The following is a 26,389-nucleotide window of genomic DNA, read 5'->3' on the forward strand; positions in this document are numbered from 1 at the left end:
TGTTTATCTGAAGATACATACAGGGAGGAAAACAGAAAAAGGGAGAAAACCAGAGGTCTTAATAGTCCAAAGCCTGTAAATGCTGCACATGCTTAACTTCACCTTCTTGAACAGTTTCAGTGCTAGCAGTGAATCTGAAATAGTGAACTAAAGCCTACATTAAAGTACTTGGTGGGTCAGGGTGTAATTTAAAGTCCCCTGGAGTCATTGGGAACCTTTTCATTGAAATTTATGCAGTTCAGCCACCCCTCCACCTACAAACTGTACAAATTGCCCATTACATATGCACCAAAGTTACCACAAACTGTGCTCTCTCAGTCAGAATAAATCAGGATAAATCAGGATTTTGCACTGAAAGCAAAACAGGTATGCTGATGGAGACCTACCTATCCTTGCAGAAATTATCAGACTCAAGTCAGCAGTGACCTTGTATACTGACAGGAAAGCAGTCACATTTCCCATCTTAGTTTTTAGCTTTTCATCACTCACCTTTTAAATAACCAAAATATTGTCAGTCAGAGCTTCCTGTATGGAATGCATTGGATGGATAGTCAAGACAGATGTGGGACTGTGCTGCTCTTCTTGTTGCTCAGAAGTCAAGAGTTCAGCCTTTGGACATTGTGTTGGCTCACAGGAAGTTGTCCCTCCCACTTGTGATTCGTGTAAAAGCTCAGGGCATCTCAAATGCAGAGAAACAGCTCTGGATGTATCTCCAGGCCTGAGTGCCTGAGGTCTATCACCTCTTTGTAACACAGCTATCATAAGGATATCAAGGATCATAACAGAGAACAATAGGCACGTCAAAAATTCATGTTGGAAGCCACCAGCCAGTTGTAGCCCAGTGTAACTAAACATGGATACTGTAATGAACTACAGAACCAATGTTCCTACATTACTTTAGGCCTGTCTACACACCTCAAAAAGCAACAGCACAACTTGAACTTGGACTGGAGAAGCATTCCTATTCCTTAAGGTAATTTTCACAATCAAGTGAGTTCTAGAAGAGGGAGCTTTTCCAGTCACTGTCCCAGTCCTCCTATAGCCAGAACTAATCATAATAAGGTTTGTAATTTTGTCTTTTGAATTGTTGAAAGAAAACAGGAAGTAACCTTCCTTTTTGTATTGCTGGCTGCATCTTTTAAGCAAAGGTGATGCTTTTGCAGTTTCATGGTTGAAAGCACATTAGTTAAAATAACTAGTTTTCAAACTATACCTTCATGAATGTGAGAAAAATACTTTGCTTGTCATGGACTAGCAATAAAAAGACTCACTGACAAAAGACTTGTATATGTACATTGAAAAGCACAGTCAACCAAAGGCACATGGAAAAACCAAAGCAATTCTCAGCTTCTTGCTGGAAACATGGGCCCAGCTCGCCTTCTGGAAACCTCCTGACTTAACTGACAGGTTGATGAGGAACAGAGCCAATTTCATTTTGCATTCAAGAAGTATGATTGCTTGACAGTATTTTTAATCTCAGCAAAAACAGTGTTTAAAAAAGAAAGATGTATTCTAATTACACTCATTACACTATCATTCATTAAGAGCTACATTACCAAATGCCATCATCACTCAAAAGAAGTAAGTCAGGAAATCTTCAGACATTGAAGCATTTGGCTTCTTCTCCTCTAGGGATGCTAATGTAAACCTCTCAGAAGGTTTGTGAATGACTGATACTGAAAAGTGCAGTATCACAAATCATGTAAGGCAAAAATTATTTTGTACCATTAATATGAAACATAATTTTGCTTTATTGAAGTCGTTTGGAAATGTTTACTTGGCTAATGGTCACAGCAGACAAACAATGAGGTAGACAACAAAAATCTTAATGGTCATGAAGAGTGGCATGAATACATCTCACAAATGCAGCAACAGGAACACTTGACTTCGATTGCACCAAAGCTCTCCAGAATAGAGCTCCCCTGCTCCTACTCAGGAATGTTTTGTAGCAGCACTGCACGGATTCCAACAGCAAAACATTTTGTTCCTGAACCAGAAAGTGTTGCTAAGTGACAGCAGCCCTCTTCTCTTCCACATCATTTACAAAACCCAGACTCTTAAAAACAAGCAAATGAATAGTTAAGGTTCAACTGTCTTACACCTCCCACATAGTTCCCACATTCCCACAAAATGCACTGTTGTTCCTGAAGGCAAAAAGTCTTTATCCCTACAACATTTAAACTCTGACATTTTTTATGAGATGGGTGCATTATATTTTGGGGTTTTTTTTTACAACACATCCAGCACCTGAATTGAAAAAGTCTAATTTTTCATAACATCACAGCACCCAGAAGTCTAACTAGAATGAATGGAAGCTAAAGAACTGGAAGTGTAGAAAAAACGGCTTTTCAAACTCCCTTCATTGGTTTCATTCTGTAGTAACTGGAAGCATACTTAATTCCTTAATCACAATACAGCCTTGATAGAGAAGCCAACATCTTTGAGCACTGCCCTCTGGGGCCCCCAGCATAAGAGGGACATAGACATCTATGAAGGCAGACTCAGAGACTTGGGGGCGTTCAGTCTGGAGAGCAGAAGGCTGCAGAGAGACCTTATAGCACCTTCCAGAGCCTAAAGGGGGCCTTTGTGAAATCTGGAGAGGGTTTTTTTACCAGGACATGTAGTGACAGGACCAGGGGGAATGACTTCAAACTGACAGAGGGCAGGGTTATATTGGCTATTAGGAAGAAGTTCTTTGCTGTGAGGGTGCTGACAAACTGGAACAGGTTGCCCACAGAAGCTGTGGATGCCCCATCCTTGGAAGTGCTCCAGACCAGGATAATGAGGCTCTGAACAATCTGGTCTAGTGAAAGGTGTCCCTGCCTGTGGTGGAGGGGTTCAAATGAGATGATGTTTAAGGAACTTTTCAACCCAAACCATTCAGTGATTTTATGATCTGATCAGATCTTTACTTTTCTAATATGTACCTAAGTCAAAAATACTTTTTTCCATCTACTTCAGTGACATTTATAATTATTTTCCCCACAACATTTTGCATGTGTTCACTAAAATTTGCCTAGACTTCACTTCCTACAATACAGTATGATCTGCTGAGCATCCCTGTAGATAGTGAGAAAATTGTTAAGCATTTAAAAATAAGTCCTACTGAGACTGCAAAAATACAGAAATAATTTTTTCCAGAAAGACGTTCTTCCAAAATTCATTAAAAATGCCCTGTAAGTTAAGCAATTTGATAAACTGCCTGCTCTAAGATTGCTGAAATTTTTGAAAACAAGGTTACACAGAGGAAACTTTTTTCAAAGTAATATCAAAACTAGTTTTACAAGAGATTTGCATTTGCAGGCTTCACTCAGAAGCGAAGGCCCTTCAACTGTTGGCCACACAGGCCTCTAAAGACAAGATCAGGCATTGCTACTTCAGAAATCACAGTCACCCAATGCAGAAACCAAGGAAAGATCTCCATTCTCATTCTGAACTGCAAGGAACCAATCAGAGTAAGTTTCCCTATCTCACACAGACAAACAATAACATTAAGTGTAAATCAGTGCAGCTGAAAGAAGAACATGCAGTGGAAAATATTATCTGCTGGCTTGTCAGCACTCAAAATTCATAAGGCTTAACTTACTGCTGCATCATTTGTAGTGAAATTTGAGCATAAGAAGTTCTGCATGTGTTCTTTCCAAATGCCATTTTGAAATCCTTATTGATGTAGTGCAAAATGCTTCCTCATGAAAAGTTGTAGCCTTTTTAATCAAAGAATGCCTCTTCAAGCCATCAGCCTGCTTTAATGTTGAATGAACGTAAACTTTAACATTTTGCCTTGGGCAATAGGGAAGAGAAACATTTTATTCTGCTCATTGAGGTGAATCTTGGGTCTTTAAAGCAAAATGTATACTCCATAAAGAAAACTGCAAATGAAAGGTGCAAATTTTCTGCTACTGAAGATATATTCCAGCTCCAGCTCACCTAGGGGAGATACACAGTCTCACATCACATCACAGCCCAGGAAATGGGAAATAATGAGTGGAGGACTGCATTAATCAGTGGACATGTCTGTAAAAATGGAAAGCAAATGGATAATGAAAGAACCAAGAATGTGAACATCTACAGAAAAAACCCAAATCAGTGCCTGTTAGACGAATTTACCATCCACTAATTTTTACAAATAAACACAGGAGAGAAGCAGATGGGATGATGAATCTGGAGGGGGAAAATAACTCAAAGAACAAACCAAAACCAAAACACAAACAGACTCTTTCTACATCACACCTCAACAGGCAGTATCGTATATCCCATGGCAAAGTAGGCTGTCACAACAACGTGCCTGAATTCCTTATGGTATGGGGTCATGCACTGGATAACTTTGGATCTCATAACTCTCATGCTTACTCCACCTCCCAAGGGCTCAGCATGGGAGAAGAACAACCATGCTTATGGAAATGGATAAACCAGTGCAAACTTGCAGCGTTATTTCAGTATTATCATTACAAACTGCTGCTTTTGTGTTTTATAACTTACATAGAATGAAAGAAAAAGGAGTAGTTTTTTCTGAAAGCTTTAAAAGTTAGAAATGTTCCTCTTGGAGTTACTTTGAATATATTTGCATTATTACCAGCAAATTCAAAGTAACACACTTAATTACCATCTCCAGTAAGAAACTACTATTGTTTTGCTGCCTCCCTGTCAAGAACTGCAACAAAACCACCTTGTTCCCTTGCTATTTGCACAATTGATTTCATAGTCTGTCATCAGTCCCCATGAATGTTGACACAGTGATGCAAACAACCAACTTGGAGTAAACTGCATGTCAAAAGAAGAAACTAATAATTTTGTATTTGGGAGCTGAAGTCTTGGTACAGAATATAGAACACAAAGGTCTGGTTTGGTTTAAGGCAAAATACTCTTTTTTTTTAAACTAATAATTTTGTATTTGGAGCTGAAGTCTTGGTACAGAATATAGAACACAAAGGTCTGGTTTGGTTTAAGGCAAAATACTCTTTTTTTTTCTGCCTTGATGTTCAATTACAACTGTCAGCTAGTCTGGAGTAAAGCAAACCCTGTTCTTTTAATGTGTTTTCAGCTGGCAGACAGCATTTTACAGAGCAGGACATAAGCAAGAGTCTAGCCAGTGTAACACTAGGTTTAGTTAATGGCTAATCTGGCATTTGTTCAACTGTGTACTTCAAACAGCAAGACAGAGAAGGTGCATAAAAAGAAAAAAATATGAAGCTCTATCTTCACCACCTCATTTATGCGGCTGATGGAAATGATAGCCTATCAGAAGTGTCAGCATTCTAGTGAAAGCTGGCATGTAAATATTTATGCATTGTGCAAGATAGTCAAGCCCTGGCTGGCTGTCCTTTCCCATATTTCTAGCCATAACAGAAACTGCAGTGCAGATAAGAAAAAGCTAAAAAGCTTTATATCACAGAACTTAAACCAATTTTAAATGGTCATTAATAAGAACCCGAACATGTAAAATGCTAAATGCTTCTAAGGTTTGAGTGATCTTAGTCATCTGGGAATAAAAAAGTACTCTGTGCTACTCAGAAGGACAGGGCTTCTTGCCAGATTACCAAGGAAATTCTACATGAAGTTTTAACATGATATATAAACCATGGCTTGTGTTGCAATTAATTCTGGTGCTTTGTTTGGCTTTTATGGAAACCTGAAAATTAGATTATTCATACTGTGTGTGACTGATTTTTTAATATTTTTTTCCCCGTCAAATACACCTGATTTTTTAATATTTTTTTCCCCATCAAATACACCTGATTCCAGTTCCTTGTCCAGATAGCAAAATCTGTTGATAGCAAGTGAAAAATATTTCCATCTGAAGAAGACGAATGGACCTTGGTACATGAGCTTAGAAGTATCCAGCAGGTTCCTAGCATTGCAAGCTTGCCAGCACATCTGATTCTCACTGGCAACTGTGTGAACAGTTCCACTGCCAAACAGAGAAGTGGTAGTAGACAGTTTTTCTCCTCCCTAGGGACAGTCACCATCCGCTGGCTGAGGCAAACTGGTGAGACACACAGCGCTACTGCCTGTGCTGTAGGTTCTCTGTGGAGAAGTAATGTGAATTGTAGTCAGCCTAAAAACTAAGGCCTGACAGCCCAATTTACACAGCCAAATGTTCTACACTACCCAGAGGAATTCTTTACACACCTTCAGAGGCCAATAAACAGGCTAATCATTTCTGAATTTGATTATTACACTGTCAAGACCAGAGCAGAATGTGCTTCGGGATGTCATGAGAAACGAAGATTAAGACAACAGCTGGCATGTTCTTCCCCAATGTCAGTGCTATCAGTATAACGCCACACATCCTAATTACCACAACACCTCACCAGGACAACCACAATTAACAGGGCTGACGAGCCCAATGGCGTTCAGCATATAAGTCTCTGAGGCTGGGGCAGGTATGTGCTGTGAAAAGACACAGCTGTAGCATTCCTTTTATCAGGGACCATGTCCTTGTTGCCTCTGTCACCTGATTCATGTGTCTTCAAGAACAATGTCTACAAAATAGCTGAGCAACATTCCTTACCATTAAAGTAAATAAATAATGAGAATGATCTTTCTTAGCAACAGGAGTCTAAGACAAAATCCATGTTTTTTCCAGATGGTATTGTGTCATTCTTCAAAATGCCTAGTAAGTTCATAAAACATCTATTTTCCCTCAGGTATTTTATTTTTAAAGACGAATACAAGCTAAAGGTGTATATGTCTAGTATCCTTTTACACAATACAACTAAATTGAAAAAAATCAGCCAACTAAATAGTAGGTACTATTTAGAAAGCAATTAAATAGTGTCATAAGCTCTAGCCCCTAAACTTTTTAGTTTGTTGCTGTGCTGAACTTTCTCCTGTTTGTGAATACCTCTCTTCTGCTGGGAAGGACTCAACTCTGGACAAATACTCCAGATGCAACCTCAGAGATGTTGAGTCTAGAAAGATAATCTGTGACCTTGATGTGCTGGCTGTGCTTTTATTAGCCCAGTCTGCACAGTCCACCTCCTCCCCACAGGGAGCACTGCTGACTCAATTTGCCAGCCACAGGAGCTGCATGGCCCCTTTCTGCAGCTCCTTTCTAGCCCACCTGTGTCAAGACTGTACTGAGACAGTTACTGCATTACAGGTGCCCAGTTTTGTACCTCTCTTTCTTGTTGAATTTCATGAGGCTCAAGTCACCCTATTCCTTCAAGCTGTTGAGATTGCTCTGAAAGACAGTCCTGCATACCACCTGATAATGACAGCTGGGCCTGAATAAGGCTGTGTCCCATGCCATCATCTATGTTACCCATGAACATACTGTAATGTCTCAGATCCACTGTCAAACCCTGAGGACCACCATCTGTAAATAGGTACCAGTTAAATCTCAACCAGCTGACTTTTTAAATCCCACCAAACCAGCCAGTTTTTCACCTACCTTTCAGCCCACAAATCCAGTCCCCACCCTCATTAAGGACACCTTCCTCCCCATATCTACCACCCTTCTTGCAATTTCTCCTACAAATACAGAAGTCTATATTGAAGGCAAGATAAAGGACAACAACTGTTCTCCCTTCCCCCACAGAGCCAGTTATTTCATCCCTGAGGCAGTGAGATTGGTCAAGTATGATCTGTACATAGTAAATCCATGTTGGTTATTCCCAGTCACACGCACCAGTTTCCATTTCTCAACAAGCTTTGGCTCTCAGTTCCATTTCTGCATATCCAGACAATGTCTCCATACTACTCTTTAGGAGTCTATCCCCTCTTCCACCACTTTTAGTGTGAGGTCAGTCCTCTGTTCAAACTGGCCTCCTGCTATGCCTGTTTGTTTCCTTGCACAGTGGGGATAGTTCTTGTGGTCTGACGAAGATCCTCTTGGAAATCAACCAGATCTCCTCAATTCCTCCACACTTCAGGGCAGCCTCACACAGGATCGTGCTGCCAGTTTCCCAACCAAGCCAAAGGCAACTCTCTTAACTTCTAGAATTTTTGTTATTTTCCATCCCCACTTTCTTCAGGGGCTTAAACTCTTACCATCTCATGGCCAGTGCGACTAAGGCTGCCACTATCACATCCCCAGCTTCTAGTTTCTATTTATTCTTGAGAAGCAAATCCAGCAGAATGCTTACCTAACCATGTCTCACACTATCTACATCAAAAACCTGTCTCCAACACACTCCAGAAATCTCCTGGATTGTTTATGCTCCATCGGGTTGCCCTGGTAATTGAAGTGTATACACACTATTATCTTTAACTCCTCCCATTTTTTACAGTCTCACATTAACCAGTCCTCAGCACTGCTGACCACCAGTAAGTCATAAAAATGCCCAAGAATTCCTGATGTTACTGGCATGAGTTTTAGCCTGAGAAACCTTTTGGATAAACTGTGATTCCTTACATCAAAGCATGGATCAGAAATATTATTTTGTGGCCAAGGTGACTGGCCCCAGGCCATCATCAATAGACACCAAAAGCACAGTGCAAGAGCTTGTGGACTGGAAACAAAGTTGAACAAGTTGGCAAATTCCTACAAACACATAAGATGAAAAAGAGGACTATTTTGTGAGCAATTCATTAGCAGAAAAAAAACCTATGTACTTTTTCAGCAAATAGTTTAAGCAGTTCTACCCTTCTTCCTTGGAATAAACTTCAATTTACCTATTCCCTGTATTATTTCAGTACACAGGAATACAAATCAAAGCACAAAAAGGGAGATATAATCTTACGTTTAGTTATCAAGACCTATTTATTGCACATAAATCTTAGGATTAAAAAATTGGCCAATGAAGCACCATGTTGCTCCAACAGAACAAAGTGCTTTAACAAAAATCAGATAAATCCTCACCTGTTGTGGTCCAGGGCTGGAGGAATATTGCTCTATCAGTATAAAGACTGAAATTCAGGTGAACCTATTTGGTTGGATATAACAGTAGGGAGTCCTGATTCTCTAAGGCTCTATAAGGGCTCTCAGAGCAGTTCTGAAGCTGATGAAAACGTAACTGACATTTGACATGCTAACACAGAAAGGAAGATTTGCTAAAGCTGCCATAAAAGAAGCAGTATCATTGAGCTTACAGTCATCCCCACAGAATTATGCTGTACACTGAGGAAAGAAAAACAACACACAATCGGTAATCCTAAAAAAAAAAAAAAAAAGTCCTTTATTTAAAGCACAATCACTACCTGGTCCAGTGGAACTTCCACAAGAGTATCTTCATCTTCTTGTACTTCAACAGCCCCCCACATTTCAGACCCCTCTTCTCCGGCTTTGTAAATATCTTCACCTATAATGGGAAAGATAGAGTGGAAGGAAGTGAAGTCCAATGGTGACACAGTGTGGCTCAACTACTGAACTGCACATTCAATTTCGCTTCTGAGAACAGCTTTCGGAGCTGACCCATCATTCCCCACGCAGTTCTTTCAAGGAAGTCTTCAGTCTCCCATTATTGTCAATTTGGTTTTGTTTCCTTTTAACGACAAATACTTGTACAACAAATACACCACTTGGGGAAGGGGGGAGAAAAGGCAAAGGGAACTAGATGAAGTCCTGGATTTGAAGTTCCTTCATTTCAGGCAAAGGTCCAGAGTGAATCTGAACTTAATACAGCAACATAATACTTCTGTTTCTACAGCCAAATATAGTATCCTTTAGTAATTAGTATTATTGATGCCTTAAGTTTTAACTTTCATATTTTTCAAATCCTGTACTGTTTAGTGTGTAACTCTGAAGTTTCTTGTAGCCTGTTAACTTCTGTTCTCTCATGCTAGGTAGACATAACAAAGCCTCTCCAGGCCTGCTCTCCAAGGACACCCAGACCGTCCTAGGCCCAAAAGTGTAAACCAAAAACCTCTGAGAGGGGGGCAAGCTGAGGGGAATTACAACATTAAACTGAAGCTTTAACTGGAGAATTAACCCTGATATTCAAATGAACCAAACCTATAAAAGTGTGAAGAACTCTTGACCAGTCGTCCATCTTGGGGTCCATCTTGGGGTCCATTTTGAGAATAGCCTCTGGCCCCCAGGATGTACCTCTGAAGGCTTTTCAAATGAATACCTACCTTTATTCCCTTACTCCTGTCTAGTCTCTGGTTTTAGGTGGCCTCTCAAGGCATCATTATAACATGCATCTACCAAAAATTTCAGTCTCTGAATCAAAAACAAACATGCTGAACCAGGTCAGTTGGATTAGTTCTACTTCCCACCTCTGGGCGCATGCAAGTAGAATTATGGCTGAAACTCCACATCTGCATTAAAAAAGTACATGCTCCTGGCCAACAAGGATTAATGGTTACATTGGTATTCAATTTTGCAAAGATTTTACACCATTTAGTTTAAGCCATTTCTTTCCCCTAAGTGTAAGTAGTAACTAGGGGTCTTTCAGTATCAGCTAATTAGGAAAGTGAAGATAGGTACATACAGAAAACAATTTCCAAGTGACACACAATCCTCTCTATTTTCCCCTGAACCAAAAACAGCCCAGAAACTAAAAGCACAGGTTACTCCAAATCATCTCTCTCCATTGATCTAGGAAAGATGAAGATGTGTCCATATCCAACATAATATGTAACTACAGTAAGAAAGAGGAAAAAATATTTCCACTGTTTCTGACTGCCTCTTAGGTCTTCACAAAAGGATCTGAACTTGGTAATATCAACTGACCACGTTAATTGATCTACATTGCTGGACGCTGTTAAATAAACAGCTTTAGTGTAGGACAGAACCATTTTGGTGGAAAAATAATGAAAAAAACCCCAAGACCTAGAGAAATCCAGAGTCCATCTGCATAAAAAGTCAACACTGACTGCTCTGGAAGTCAAGTTTCCTAGTTACTTTCTCATCACTATGAGAGTCAAGGGAAGAGTTTGCCCTAGGAACAAATTCTGAGGCACCACACCACTGCGAATGGGTGACTGGAGGGGAGGTGCCACATGGCCTAGAAGTTCCCTGACAGCCACTGCCCAGAGGACCAGAAATGAAGGCCGTTCTCACAGTCTGAAATGAAGAGGCAGAAATGGGGGTGTCTGTGGCACATCACAATGAAATTCCAAAGTGGTTCCGCTGGGTGCATCTTAAGAGAGATTTCCTGATGGACAGAGCAGCTTGATCACCCAGGCATCACTCCTGCTGGAGCCTCCACACCCTACCAAAAGATCTGTACTACTCATCCTCTAAAGGTATCCCTCTCGGAAATACCAGAGGGCTCTTAGCATCATTGGTTGGATTCTTATCCTAAACATCTCACACACCTTTTCAAGATCTCATCTTCACACTTCGCATGAAAATAATAATTTTCTTTTTTAATTTCCTTTTTCTTGGGGTTTATCAAATGTAATGCATGTGCATGTATGTTCCACTGAAACCAACTAAGGACATTCAATACTTGCTGGAAGTATGATTAATCTTAGACAATCTACCTGTATATATCTTATTACAAATCTACCTGTATATATCTTCTTTGACAAGACTTTGGGTTTTTTGACAAAATCAGCAATAAAAACATGGAGCAGTTGAGAATAACAACAGAATGCATCTGAACAGATGCTACTTGAACTTCAAATGATCAATGCACTTTAAATTTCCCATTTTTCTGAGTTCTCTAAGGGACAGAATGTCCTGTTTCTCTTACCTGGTATGATCATTGTTGCCTCTCATCACAGACATTTGAGTTATAGATTTCCACCATATTCTGAGAGGAGAACGAAATGTGGTCCTTAAAAGCCACCATGAAGACTCTCCTATTTCAAGGCCTTCCCTCAAGTACGTAAGTAAATAACCTTGCCCTAGATTCCTTGGCTCACTGAACTATAAAAAGTCAACTCAGTGTCTGAAAGAACTGCATTTAATATCACCATCCTTCCATTTAGACTCTGTAATAACACCTTTGCCTTCAAGGTCCCCAAGTCTTTCAACCAAAATGGGGACAGTCTAACCTCTAGAGCTAAAAGGATTTTGGTGCAGAGGCAATTTTCATCAGGCTTTACTCCAGCAGGGCAAAAGAAGTACAAGGGAGATGACTGTGTTTGCCCTGGAGGCCGAATCCATTCAAGAGCTGAGGATTCTCAATTTTAAAGCACCTCTTCTTAGAAGAGCAGATCAGCCTCAGGGCTATGCTGAACAACCCAAGGAGACAGACGTACAGTATCTTCAAAAAACTTAATCATGGAATCAGAAGGGAGCAAGAAAGAGGGAAGAAGACTGAGGGAAGACGTTTCAATAAGGAATCATATTTCTCATTTAAAAGAGAGTGCCCAAAATGGTAGTAACAGCAGCATTTCAATAAGCAAAATCTGAACTCCATGCAATTTCCTCCAAGCACTTTCTAACAGGTGTTTGCTCAGAAAGCTGGTCATGAATACAAAGATATTAGTTGAAAAGAACTCTGCACAACACTGCAGCATCTCTCAGGGATACCACTGTTCATTGTCTCTCACAGAAAGCATTCTCAAGAGAAACAGCATTCCTGTTCTTCCACAGACTGAAAATATTATTTAAGGAAAAGAGAACATTTACAACAAAAGGGAAATAAATTATTTACCTCTGCACAAACATAAGAGAATGGAAGACAAATGTCCAAAATACGTGCACAGTCGAGGAAGGAATTAAAACACTTAGGTCTGAAATGTGCCAAAACAGGTGAAAAAAACGACACTAACTGAAAAATGGGGAAGTTGAAATAACTGAACAAACAAAAAATTCCAAAGTAAATGGCAAGCAATGCAATTGGTCTTACATTAGGACACACACTTTTGTCTTTTGTTATGAAAAGTGAAAAGAAATACAAAAATTTCAAAATAATTTACATAAAATTAATTTGAATAAATGGAGCATTATGAAAAGAGCTTAAAATGTTAACATTATTAGCATTGCTACTCTACAGCCAGAAGTATTTTAGACTTTCTGCATGTGAAGTTACAAATATCTGGAGGAGGGAAGCCGAGTGAAAAGCCAGCACATTACTTGTTTGTGTGATTCTGTGTCAAGATCTTGTCAACGGGAGTTTGCAGGCCACATTAATCACAATTATCAGTGCTCTGAGTTACTTCCAAGGAAATGTTTTCAGTTGGGTAACTTTGCCTTGTATTTTATAGATAATACTTCAGAAATGCTTTTTGGTTTAGGGACAAAAAGTATGAAAAAATCTTATTGATGCAATATTTCACATCTCTGTGTCTGAATCATTAGTCAGTTTCTTCACATGTCTCTAAGGAAGAAAAAAAAAGGAAGGCATTTTAGAAAATGCCATCAATTACATGAAGAAACATTTTTTCAAGTCTTCATCCTGTATTGTTATGGGCTTATATTGCAATCTCTACTGAAGCAGAAATATGTGGTGTACCTTGATGAAAAGACCCAGCACTTCCATTAAATGGAACTTATGACTACTCCAAACAGTTCATACAAATTTATAGATTAAACATGCTCCTCTTTTATGAGCCAACTCTGACTTTCTTGTGCCTCAGGCTACCTGAAAACTGACCACAGACAGGGCCATGGCAACACTGGGGCAGAAAAGCTCTAAAAGGGGGTAAGAAAGGAAGATGTGTCTCCCTGCAGCTTTACTGATAAGTATAAACAGAGGATTTATTTCAGTTAGGTCCTCTGTTCTTCATGCCACAGCAAGTGCAGCTTCTGTCAAGAGGCCAAGCAAAATATTATTGGAAGTTTCCTCATCTTCTGTGAGGATATTTTTCCATGGTGTCCAGACAAAAAGAAGATACTGGAATTTTTCAAGTTTTGCCAGACACTGCGTGACAATAGACTACCTTGAGCCAAAAATCAGCACTATTTTTCATATCCTAAACAGAGAGAAGTTAGGTAACCTAAACTCCTGGGAAGCTCCTGTTATTTCTGATTATTTTAAAGTAGGGTCATGCTCAGCAATTTAGGTGGAAAGGGGGAAGAAGAACCTGCAGAAGGCCAAAGAACAGATCATTTGAAAGGAGCAGCCAGCTGGAGAGAGAGAATATGCAGAGGCTGGAGGATATAGACACTGAGGGATGATAAGGGCACAGTGATGTTAGAAAAAATGTGTGGAATGAGGAACTGTATAAGAGCAAATAGAAAGATGAGGAAGTACTGGTGAAAAAAAGGAAAGCAATGGGGTCCAACACACTGACTGGAAGGCATAAAAATGGCTTTTAGGGGGTGGAAGAGTAGAAGCTTGAAAGAATGAGAGGGGAAAAAAAAACAAGTCAGCAGGTACCCAAGCCAATTTAAGCTTCCTAAAGGAATCTTCCTTCAGGAAAACCTTCAAAGAGGAATGCTGTTCTACTACTACCTACCAGCATTTGAATGTCTATGTTCTGATGTTACCACACATACAGAAGTACAGCAAAAAAACAGCAATGAAAAAATGCTCATTGTTTTCAGGCAAGTATTTTTACTGATTTCTTGCTCATATTTATTCCTCCAACAAACAATACTTATTAAGGCTCTGGAAAGGGGAAAGAATTCTTATAGAATTTTTTGGTTTCAGGCTGAAGGTATGAATGAAAACTACAACCATAAGTGCTTTCCTATGGAGTTTCTTCAACAGTTGTGCTCTATCACACCTCTTCTCCAGCTCCATAATCCCACAGAGAGAAAGAGTGATGAAACCTCTGAGGGATCCAGATGGCTTAAAGCTCTGAATTCCCTGAAGCCTTGTCAGGATTACCAGGAAAGGGAACATTTGTAGCCTGGTAACAGCCCTACCAAGGAGAGGTAACTAGTGCCTCAAAAAAGCCTGCCCCAAAACTCAACCTGTCCCAAGTAAATTCAAATGATACAGTTGTTGAAACACTGGCACCTACTTCATGGCCAACCTCTACAGCTAGGAGCAATAGAACCACACAAATAGTAAGAACAAGAGAAATTTTCAGCTTAAAAAGGCAGTGAAATTACATGAGCAGTACCAGAACACTTCGTCTTTAGCAATCAGGTCCAGGGCTATGGGTAAGAGAAAGGCAGTGTGGTCAGGTTTGGATCAGAACCTCAGAAAGGATAATGACTGGAAAACAGCGGGTGAGGTTTCTGATTTTGTACTTGGCCAAGGTCTACCTCATAAAGCAAGCAGCTCGGTACTCAGCTGCTTTCACCAAAGATAGAAGGTGGTTCTGTATTATTGCAGAGCTTTTCAGCTCTGTGACTTTGTTGAAAACGGACAAATAAAACCAATTCAATTTATGACAATGTTAAGACTGCCTAATGACTTGCACAATGACTCTTAGAAGTCAAAGATCTTCATTTTGAGAGTTACCTACTCTGTCCTGGCCCTTACCCATGCCAGCTCTTGCTGGCTTTGCAGTCCCTGAGAATTCATTTGTGTGAAAGGGATTCCGCTGCCCATTCAGGAGAATTTTCCAGCTATTTTCAAGATCTTTTATACTACTTAATCTCCTGATAGGCACAGAACAGAGTAGTTACCAGCAAGAGCAAATTTATAAATGCCCAAAAAATTCTATCTAGCAACATTTCACTGGTCACATTTTACTAGTTGTCTCAACCCAGAAGTGTTCAATGTATTGTGCATTCAGTTCAGTATGTAGAAAAACAAACCACGAATTGGTGCATGTAAAATCAAGCAAGCCCTGGCTAAAATGCAAAGATCATTTTCTGTTTGATGCCATTCAGTATTTCAGCTGGAATTCTTTTTCTACACTTTGATAAACAAGGTTATATGACTTTATTAAATACTAATTAAGTTATATATTAAACTAACTCATAAGAAATCCGTACTTTTTAAATAATTAAGCACGGGAATAAATGGCTTTTATATAAGCTCCTTTCTTAAACAACATTAACTGTAAAACATTTATTGCAGTGAAAATTACAAAATTTTAGAGATATTAATGCATTTCAAAATTTAAACTGATTGAAGTTTAGTAGTAGAAATTTTAAAAGTCATTGTAATAATAGTCTGCCCTGAATATTTTGTGGAAATCAGAGGCATTTAGTAACTGCAAGCCCTGTATGTAAGGAAGGAAGTCAATGTGACTATAAAAAAAATTAATGTGACTTACAACAGAGGCTGCCTCATAAAACCAGTAAGTAAAATTTAAAACAAAATATAAAAAGAAAAAAGTGGCTCATAAAATTGAATAGTTTGCTCTGATGAATAGGGAGGACATCTGTTTACGCCTGTGCACAACATAACTTTATTTCCTGGTTTTGTGTGTGGTTGTTTTGGGGTTTATTTAATTTAAAAGTATCATTGTTGTACAAGGCCCATTTCCAACAAAAAGCCACTGCCTTTGTGATAGGTTTGCATGTGTGTTCATGGCTGTGACTCCTGTCATCAAAAAGCAATGTAATTGAAAATAACCTGGTAGCAAGACACATATGAAACTGTTGAGAATATTAAAAAAATACATCTTTTTCTTCACTTGATACTGTTACAGTCTCAAGCTTTTAAGCAATTGCTTCCTCTCTTCAGAAAATTTTGTATTTCTAATACAATTTGATGCCATTATAGAATGCTGACATCTGATGACCTCTAGAGGTTGTCCTTGTATGCAGCACTCTCCTTTACTGATAGGAAATACGGTAATGCCGGAGCAAAGGAAAAGCTGCAATAAGTCAGTCATCTTTATACATCAACAACTACAAAAACAAAGGACTGAGTGTCATAATACAAGGGCTTTTTCTTCCCTCTCCCTATTTTGGTCCTTCATCTGATTTTCTCTCCATGTTTCTAAGCATCCAATTTATTAATTGATTTAAATTAACAGATCATTAAGACTATTTGCATTTTGAAATTAAGAAAGTAGTTCTCATTCAGCCACATCTTTTTTAATTCCATGCCTGTTCCATAACTCAGCCTTCTCTTGAGTACAGCTGTGCTAGGGGCTAAACTGTCACAAAACAAATGCAAAAGCCCTGAAATGTCTGCCCTGGTCCCATCATTCCAAACTGAGCATCACTACACTTTTACACCCTCCTGCTGGGAATCAAGCAACATGCTTTCCTGATGTTAAGTGTATATATATATAATTTTTTTCCCCCCCATTTAACATTTTGCAAAGTATTCACTTCCCTGAAAGCAAATCCAAAGAAACTCATTGTGTGTTTGAAGAAAGTAAGAAAGTGGCTGCAAGGTTTACCATCATCTTAGTTCCCCACTGGCATTAGAACACTCTGGCTACCATGATTCAGTACTGTAACAATACACACCGAGAGCAAAAAGGGTTCTCATTTCTTGCTATAGATTTGTCTCCTATGAGGAACAAGCCAACAGGTCTAGTAAAATCTCTGCAAATGAGAAGCTCTCTCTTTCTTCAGCAGCCTTTTTATCTGCTTTTACAATACAGAAGTGACATGGTCTATGTTTTAATGACAGATGGGTTTTTAATCTTAAAAGTTGTCGCCAGGAAAACACGGACAACAGTTTTAGCTCATAATGCAGAGCGGATACTCAGCAGCCCAGGTTTGTACTCTTTGGCAAGTCCATAATTTTACTGAAACCAATTCAGAGCAGGACAGCAATACCTGGGGTTCTGTGCAGCTCTCCCTATAAATAAGGGCTGGTCTTTTTCTTCCTTTTTTTAGCCAGTAACAAAACCAGGAAATTGAAATGACTGCTAACTTCTAAGACCTCATAATACTCAAAAATAGATTTGAAAAACTGTGGAGTGGCTAAGCCCATCTCCACTCTATGACTTTTCCAAATCACAGCAAAAATTCAAACTTCACAGTCTATTAACTCCAGAACTTGTTTTATAGTTTATGTAGGGAGTTACTTTGCAAGCCATGGGACCACGATTAAACTACTGTATTTGAATGGAATAGGCTTTAAATGAGGGTACTCCCCTCCAAGAATTTTCTGCTACTCTTCTGAATTGCTGCTTTCCTGATCAACTTCCTACATGTACTCTTTACAAGATATGGTACAAATGAAAAAATTAATAGATTGGGGTTTTTTGGTGGTTTGCCATCTTTCTTTTTAAAACTTCAAGTTGCTGATAATTAAATGTACCTTTGGTGTTACTAAGCTCTAAACCTCACATTTCCAGTTGCAATTACCGTTGCATGCAATATATTCAATGTTATTAAGGCTCCTTCGAGCGCAGAGAGAGCCCAATCATAACATTAATAGTGTGCCTTACAGGTCACAAACACCAAAGCATCAGCTCACAATCTACTGGATTTGCCCTAAGAGGTGGTGAATTTAAATCTTCCACAAAGAGCTTTCAACTCTAAGAAATTCTTTAATCATCTTGATTTAAGAGGATTATGACATGGATCAGTTGTAATATAAATGGCATAAATGCTGGTGAAATTATCAGTGTATTAAAAAAATAAATTCAAAGTAAATACACATCTAGCCCAAGTAAACTCAGTGGGAAGATTAGGTTAAGCCTTAAATACACTATGTGCATAATTCTTCAGATGTTAGGACCCAGGAAACAATCACTTTCAAACAGTCTAGCACTCAAGAGAAGATTCCACACAATGCTAAATTGGAAGGGAAAAGGACAGCAAAGAATACAGGATACATTCTCTAGTATGAATATTTCCTTTTTATCTATTTCCATACACACTAAAATATGCATGTGTAAACTCACTGTGCAGTTTATTGGTTTCAGATTAAAATTAATTAATTCCTTATCAGTGACAGCCAAGTGCAGCCAACTAAAATGCTGAAAGTCTTTTTCACTGTCCATCAGGAAAAAATTAAATAAAAGAATAATTAAAATTAAATAAAATTCCTAAGATGATGATAAATGCTTCCCTTCCTCAATCCAAAGCCTTTGAATTTGAAGGAATATTTTGGAATAAAACCGCAAAGCCATTTGAGGAACTGCATTGAGCCTTCAGAATAGACAGTGGAGCTGTACTGATCAAAACAGTACTTGGGAGCCACCATTATCACTGTGCTCCAGGAGCTGGCTTCTAGTTCTCCATCAAAAGTAAATCTCCATTTCAGAATAAGACTCCTCACTCTAAAATGAACCTGAAAATGTCATAATTCAAGGCAGCAAGGCAGCAATTACATACCTACTTCATACTTCACCCAATTCTTCACCACTCAGTCTAAACTAGATTTCTAATTTCACTGTCAGCTGAGAGAATAAAGCAACCTGATTACCAGTTTTAAAGGTATTTTCATCAGCAGCCCCACTAGCCACACAGCCACTGTGGGGGTCCATCTCACCCAGAGACAAGGAACAGGACAGAGTAAGGGAGATTCTCTGCTGACAGGGAGACTTTTCAGACCACTAAAAGCACACACATTAGGAGAAGGGGAAGAGCTTGCATAATCTGTATTCCACCCTTTCAACTTGGACTGGATGTTAATGCAGGTCTTCAGTGTATGAAGAAGTACTGAAAACAACAGGTGAAGCAGTGCCCCCAGAAGAGGGAATGTACCCTTTGCCTGTCCTTTGGATCCCAACATATTGACCCAGCAGCATAAGCTCCTTCCAAACCCAAAGGGAAGCATGATGGGTCCTCAGCAGACATGTAAACAAAGCATACAGGCACAGGATAAGTACAAGTATGCACACAGAATGTCTGGCTGCCAGAGGAAGCCATCCCCACTTATTTGTATTCTGAAACCCATAGCTCAGTATCTTTAAACATTAATTTCAATGAAGCTTTTTTTGTTAAAAATGAAACAACAGCTCTTTAGTTTTCAACAAGATTTGTCCAGTTTCCCAGTTTACTTTCTTTCCTGTTGGCTTTCTTCCCTTTTAACTAAATTAAATGTTCTTGTTCCACAATTGTAGCACAGCATTCACATTAACTTGTAATGAATACTTAAAATGCTTAAAATGTAAAAACCCCCCAATATTCTTTGCTCTGTTCTCAACACACTTCCATTATTTTAATACTAAGCACACTACAGTTTTGCAGATTATACTTAAAGGCTGCATGGCAATAAAGAGAAAAAACTATGAAATAAACTAAGCATGTTAGATAGTAAATAAAGGAAAGAAAACTTGTCTTTATGGTATCAAAATGGCCAGGTAAAACAACAATTAAAAGAATTCAAGGGAAAGGCAAAAACCTTGGTAAAAAAAAATTAGAGTTGACATTAAAACTCCCAAATCCCCCACCTGCTAGAAAAATTTCAGGGCCCTGTAACTGGTTTTCCAGTCTTCCTGTTCCAGATTACACACAGAGTGATAACAGATCACCCTTAACCAGCGTGATGGTACAGCACTGGGCCAGAAAGGAGGTTATCAAATACATTTTTCATATACCTTATTATCCCCAAGCAAAGGATGGTGGAACGTTCTGATGGTTAGTTGAAACGCTACTTTACACCTCATGAGTGTGGATGGGATAAAAGGTTACCATCTGTACTATATGAGATAGATAAATGATAAGGACCATGGCATAATGCTGACTTCTGCAGGTATAACCCTGGCTTTCTGACAAGGGCAGTCTTTGACAATGAGGGTTGACTGGGCAAGAGGATACTCACATTGCAGCACGGCTCACAGCTCCTACAGCCTGCCTGGCCTCTGCCTCAGGTCACTCCATCTTGAGGTGTGACCAGAACACAATGCACAAAAGACAACAACTTTGTAGGAGGTGACCATTCGGAGTCAGTGTAGTACCTTTTCTTTTAACTACTCCACTACAAGCTCCCAAAGTTCTGACTACAGTGGAGCTCCCAAACAGGGTCAGAAGTGAGTGAAAAGACTTTAATTTCCAAGAGTTAGAATCATGGAATAGTTAAGGTTGGAAAAGACCTTTAAGATCATCAAGTCTAACTATCAACCCAGCACCACCACGTTCACCATTAAACCTTGTTCTTGAGTGCCATATCATACTTTTTAGAGTATTTCCAGGGACGGTGACTCCACCACCTCCCTGGACAGCCTGTTCCAATGTTTTACAGCCCTTTCCAAGAACAAGTTTTTCCTAATACCTAATCTATGCCTCCCCTGGTGCAACTTGAGGTCATTTCCTTTCATCCTCTTGTTACCTGGGAGAAAAGATTGAGCCGCACCTGGCTACAACTGCCCACTCCCACTTTTATTAACAGGTGTTAATGTATGGAGGAAAAACAGAGGATCACAGAAGAAACCAAGAGCTTCTCTGAACATGCACTTGAGCTCAAACTAGAGAATCTGCTGCCTTGAACAGCTTCTCCTAGTTACACAAGACTCACAAAGCATGGAAAGCTGAAGTGAGAAGCAACTAGTCACTTCTTCAATAAACTTAGTGGCTTTCCAACCAATTCTGTCAGCAGGTGGAGCAGCAACAGCATTAAATACAGAGACAAATATGTCCCTCGATATGTCTATCTATCAAATATGGCTATACATACATATATATATATATTCTAGCTCTTAAAAAAAATGGGGGGAAGGGAAATATCACACTATAAGATAAGAAAAACCATTTCTCAAAGAGGATGTTTATGACTAAATTTGCAAATTGCTGCCTCTACTGTCACAGCACAGAGCAGGGCAAATTCTGAAAGAGCCTCCAGCACCTCTGCTGTGTGATTAGTCTCAGCAGCTATCGGCTAACTGGAGTTTCTGTCTGTGTTCTTCCCCCAGGGTCTAGTCATTTTGTTACACAGAGCCAGGCAGGTAACCAGGAATCCTCAGGGACAGCGAGGGTTTGAGAGTTTGAGTTTGAGAACATCAGCTCCTTTTCCTCACATTTATGCAGGGCAGAACAGTGGGGAAAAGGTCAAAATATATCTTTTATTTTCCTTTACCAAAAGCATTGAGATAGAACCATATTAGCTTAACTTCCAAGGTATACTGAAAATCATACACCAGCCTCTTGTGCTCTGTAAATAAAGCCAGGAATGTAGTGGCTACACACAGGTGCATTTCCTAAGCAGAAAGAACTTTGGCAATTCCAGCTAGCCAGAGTAAATGGACAATTCAGGAACTATTCAAGCGTGTTATTCTAGTATTCCACTGGTTTAACTGAAGACCCGAAGCCACTATGCTACAACAGTGTTTGTCTCAGTACTGACCATTATCTTGAAGGACTCCTGTGGAAGCTTTTACTGCCTGTTTTACTTTTGTAGACTGGTTAGAAAAGTGTCGTCTGGACACAGAATTCTCTGGATTCTGGCTTTTTTTGTCTTTCCTTTTGGGAAGCTGAGGTGAGGAATTGTTTTCTCCTCGGTCACTGGATCCAATGGTAGATTTAGATTGCCGATCATTTCCCTGAAAAGAAGAGTACATAATTATCAGTGATGCAAATTAAAAAGCTTATTTTTAAAATTTCATTAAGGACTGGTATCAGGTGTTAAAGAAGAATAATAATTTTCAATCAGTACATTTAAGTGATATCTTAAATTATCCAGAAAAGTATATCCTATCAACTTACTGTATGATCTTACCGATTAAATTCTCAACAGCTTCCAGGAGAAAAATCACATATTTATTATAAGAAAATAATGTTTCATTTAATTAAAAGTGGCTAGATGAATCCATGCATGCATGCATATTATATGCAGCTATCTCTCATCCATATGTGTGGACAGTCACAAGATGTAACACGTTAATATGATTTGTTAATAAATCACTGTCTGTGTGAATGAGACATGGGCATTATTCTAAGTGTCAAGAGAAGGTGGAGGAGAATGACAGTCTTCATAGGGCAGTAACACATTCAATAGAATGGAACAGAAATTTGTATATTTTACCACTTATTTCTCTTTGGAGGCTCCAGAGACATTTTTTTGTTTTGTTTTGTAAACAGTCAGTGACATGATCAACTACCACAATTATAAAGACAGACTGAGTCTGACTCCCTGCTGTCTTGTACTTTTACAGTAAACTGCACTTGTGGAGAACTGGTGAAAACAGGTACTTATATTCTGTTTTGGCACTGTTCTAAATCCACAGAGGACTCTTCATGTAGCAAGCTGGGCTTAGCCTCTTCTCCCAGTCAACAAGCAACAGGACAAGAGGAAATGGCCTCAAGCTACGCCAGGGTAGTTCAGGTTGGACATGAGGAAGAATTACTTCATTGAAAGGGTGATTAAGCATTGGAACAGGCTGACCAAAGCAGAGTCACCACTCCTGGAAGTGTTTAAGAAACAACTGGACGTGGCACTTTGTGCTATGGTTAGTTGACATGGGGGTGATAGGTCAGAGATTGAACTCGATGACTTTGGAGATCTTTTCCAACCTTAATGGTTCTATGACTCATTTTGTACACATATAAATAGCTATACAGGATACAAAGCAGTGAAGGATCAAGCTCTGTATGTAGTGGTTACCTAGAACAAAACAGATTGCAAGCTGGTTTAGGGCGTTTTTCAGACTCAGCATTCAGGAACACCATTTTCTGCAAAATGTTTTGTAAAAGGTTCTGTGTTTTTCCTTTAGGTGTATAACTTGAATAAATAAATATACAAATAGATATAAACAGGTATATAGGAAAGAGCCCAAGCAGAAGCTGATCTTTGCTATGGAAGCTTTTATAAAAAACCAAGCAGCCCTTATCACAATAATATTTTCTCAGATTTCTTCTGTCTAATTGGCACTGCAAATAGCTCCAGATTCATCAAGCTTTAATAAGCATGCCACCAGGTGGCTGTGGAATTTTTTCTCTTCAGATTTAATTGAAACCCAAAGGACAGGGACTTTCCATCTGCCAGAATTCAGCTGAATTAGAAATTTGATACTTACACTGCCTTTAGACTTGCGAGATCCCACAATCGGAGGTAGTACTGAGGTTTTGAAACTGCAGAAATAAGCCGTATCTTAGAATTGTGTACACTGTCACTAGCACAGACACTATGTATCTATAATCAAGGCAGATAACACCAAGATGGCTATGGCAACAGAGGTAATAGCTTTTTTCACTGCGTGTTTTCACTAAGCATCACTCATTCTGTTTACTGGACTATGTTTAAATGCATAATCATTAACTTATTCAAACAAGTGCATTAGCTCACAATGCATTCTCTAAATACCAAAAACTTGTAGAGCAGTATCCAATGAATTACTGTGTGAATGCTCCTTACAATTTCTTTCCATTTATTTCAATGAAATGGTTTCATGTTTTCCAAAGGTACAAAAAGCAAAAGTTTCTCCATACAGACACCCAGTTTAGGACTCTATTATGTGATTTTTCTAGCCTACAAAAAACCAGACCCAAATATAAAATGAACTTAAGGGAGTACATGTTTCACAAAACATTACTAAGCAAGAGTATACCTAAACTGCTGTAGCTACACCCAATCTCATTCAGCCGTACACATTTGTACCCTAAGAAAAAAAATAGGATTACTTTGACTTGGATTAAGTTTTCTCTGACACTAATTTTGTGATACATGATCAAGGGAATGCTTATGAGATGAATTGGTCTTCTGAATTTCCATTTTTGCTTTTTTTATTCTTATCTCAACTTTCTCAGAAGCTGCAAATAAGGTTTTGCATCCATAACCTATGCATTGTTCTCGGAATAATAATTTCATACTTTACTGGTGGCACTTTGTAAACAAATTGACACACACAAACACAGGAGAAATGTATCGCACACCTTTAGAACTTACCCCTGTGGCCTTCTCATTGTAGATTTGGACAGCAGATCACCATACGGCAACTTCTTAAACTTCTCTCTACCCACTGCAACATAAATTTGCCCATTCTCCAAGTCTGACCCATCCTGAACAAGTTTTCCATCTACAGTGTAAAGTCTGAAAAATATGAAAATGCTTAATATAATAAACCTTAACATTCAGTTAGGTGTATTAAGAGCATTGAAAGCCATGTTAATCTAAACTCACTAAATCTATGTTTAGTTTCCAGTTATGAAACCCAATAAAGTAGAGTAGATGCCATGCAATGATCAGTAACTACATCTAAAAAAAAAGCCCAACCAACCAAAAAAACCAAAACCTTACTTAAATCACAGTTTATACAAAACTAATGAAGTATGAAGTGCTATAATAGATGAAATACTCTTATAATTTCTAAAAAAATAAATAAATTACTTTATACTTCTAAGGTCTTCAATACCTTTCCCCTGATACCTTGGAAGGGATCTATTCCATGAGTTCCTGACCCCCTCTCCTACCAAGTTCCACCTTCCATTTGTGCTCCAGAAACTATGCAGTAACCTGGGAAGAACAAAGCATTCACGACTGAAAGCCCAGGACCTGTGCACCTAACACAGACCATGCCAAAAATATTGCATTTATATTGTTATATTGTATATATCAGAAGGTTGGAACCTAGTGGGAGTAACAGGAAATACAGTACTACATCAAAACAAGAAGCCATGTATCTTGGGCACCTATCAGTAATAAATATGTCTATTACACCAGGTAGATTCTTACCACAATGACTTCTGTTTGAGAAGAAATAAATGCATCAGGGACTGGTGGGTGGAACTTACTTCCTTGTCAAGTTTGTGGTTTTATTTTAGCATGGTCAAAACAGTGAGTAAGGAGGGAACATTCAAGAATAAATTAGCTCTTTCCTACAAAGTATAGTCCAAAACTCAACAATATTTATATTTATTTTAAAAGTCAACAATAACAACTTTCATTTAAGTCTTAAATGCAGGAATGTTGAATGGCTAACTTAACTGACTTTCTAGAAGTGTTCTACAGGAGCTATTATATGTGTAAGTTTACAGTCATAAATTTCAACACAATGAAAGAAGATGTGAAAATATATACACAACTATACAATGAACATTTGGGGAAGAATATCAAGAGGCTACCTTGAGTACACCCTTGACTTATAACATGCAAAAATTTTCAGTTTAATAGAGAAAGAGCTTTTAAAATTGATACATATGGTGGCATAACCCTGAATAAACAGAAGAAAATCATGCACTTTACTGAACCAGGAATCGCAGAATATCTGAGGTGGAACAAGACCTCTGGAGACCACCTAGTTCAATCATGCCTTGCAGAGCAAGAGCAACTAGAGCAGGACTGTCTCCAGGTATGTTTTGAACACCTGCAAGGATGGAGACTCCACTGCCTCTCTGGGCAACATGTTCCCCTATTTGCTGACCATTACTGCAAATTTCCTTTTTCTTCTGTTAAAGTGAAATTTCCTGTATTTCATTTTGTGCCCATTGCCTTTTGTCCTATCACTGTGCACCACTGAGAAGAGCCTGGCTCTGTCTTCTTCACCCATTCCCACCAGGTATGTATGAATGCTAAGGAAACAACTTTTGTGCATTACGATTGGCTGGCCTCAAAACGAGACTGAGAAAAGAAACCAAAGAAAAACATGAAACTAAATCAGGTATCATACTTGTGCCTTATTATTTCATTATTTGCCTTAAGTAACATGATCCTGCCTGTGAGTCAACCAAAAACCAATGTTTGGGTAACCTTAGCCAATGCCTCAGGCTTGGATACCATTTGTTTGACTTACTCAAGTCCAGAAAAGCCATTTTCAACCTGCTTGGTCAGTTTACCAGTAGACAATTGGCCAATACTAAAAAACGTCTCTTCAGATCTTTAACAATTCCTCATGAATCCTACAGAGGAATGGGGTG

The 26,389-nt window shown here is 38.9% G+C and overlaps 1 protein-coding gene across 1 annotated transcript in view; it reads right to left on the bottom strand.

Annotated features, from left to right (window-relative positions):
• Positions 1 to 26,389, bottom strand: part of DCDC2 (doublecortin domain containing 2) — a 55,985-nt gene that overhangs the window by 7,132 nt on the left and 22,464 nt on the right. The window contains exons 5-8 of the mRNA XM_008630913.2: positions 24,423 to 24,566; positions 23,554 to 23,608; positions 21,885 to 22,080; positions 9,142 to 9,242 (exon numbers count right to left, since the gene is read on the bottom strand). Coding sequence (XP_008629135.1) covers positions 9,142 to 9,242; positions 21,885 to 22,080; positions 23,554 to 23,608; positions 24,423 to 24,566 — 496 coding nt within the window. The remainder of the gene's footprint in view (positions 1 to 9,141; positions 9,243 to 21,884; positions 22,081 to 23,553; positions 23,609 to 24,422; positions 24,567 to 26,389) is intronic.

This window comes from Corvus brachyrhynchos, unplaced genomic scaffold (genome assembly GCF_000691975.1).
Source record: "Corvus brachyrhynchos isolate BGI_N302 unplaced genomic scaffold, ASM69197v1 scaffold43, whole genome shotgun sequence".
Lineage (NCBI taxonomy): Eukaryota > Metazoa > Chordata > Aves > Passeriformes > Corvidae > Corvus > Corvus brachyrhynchos.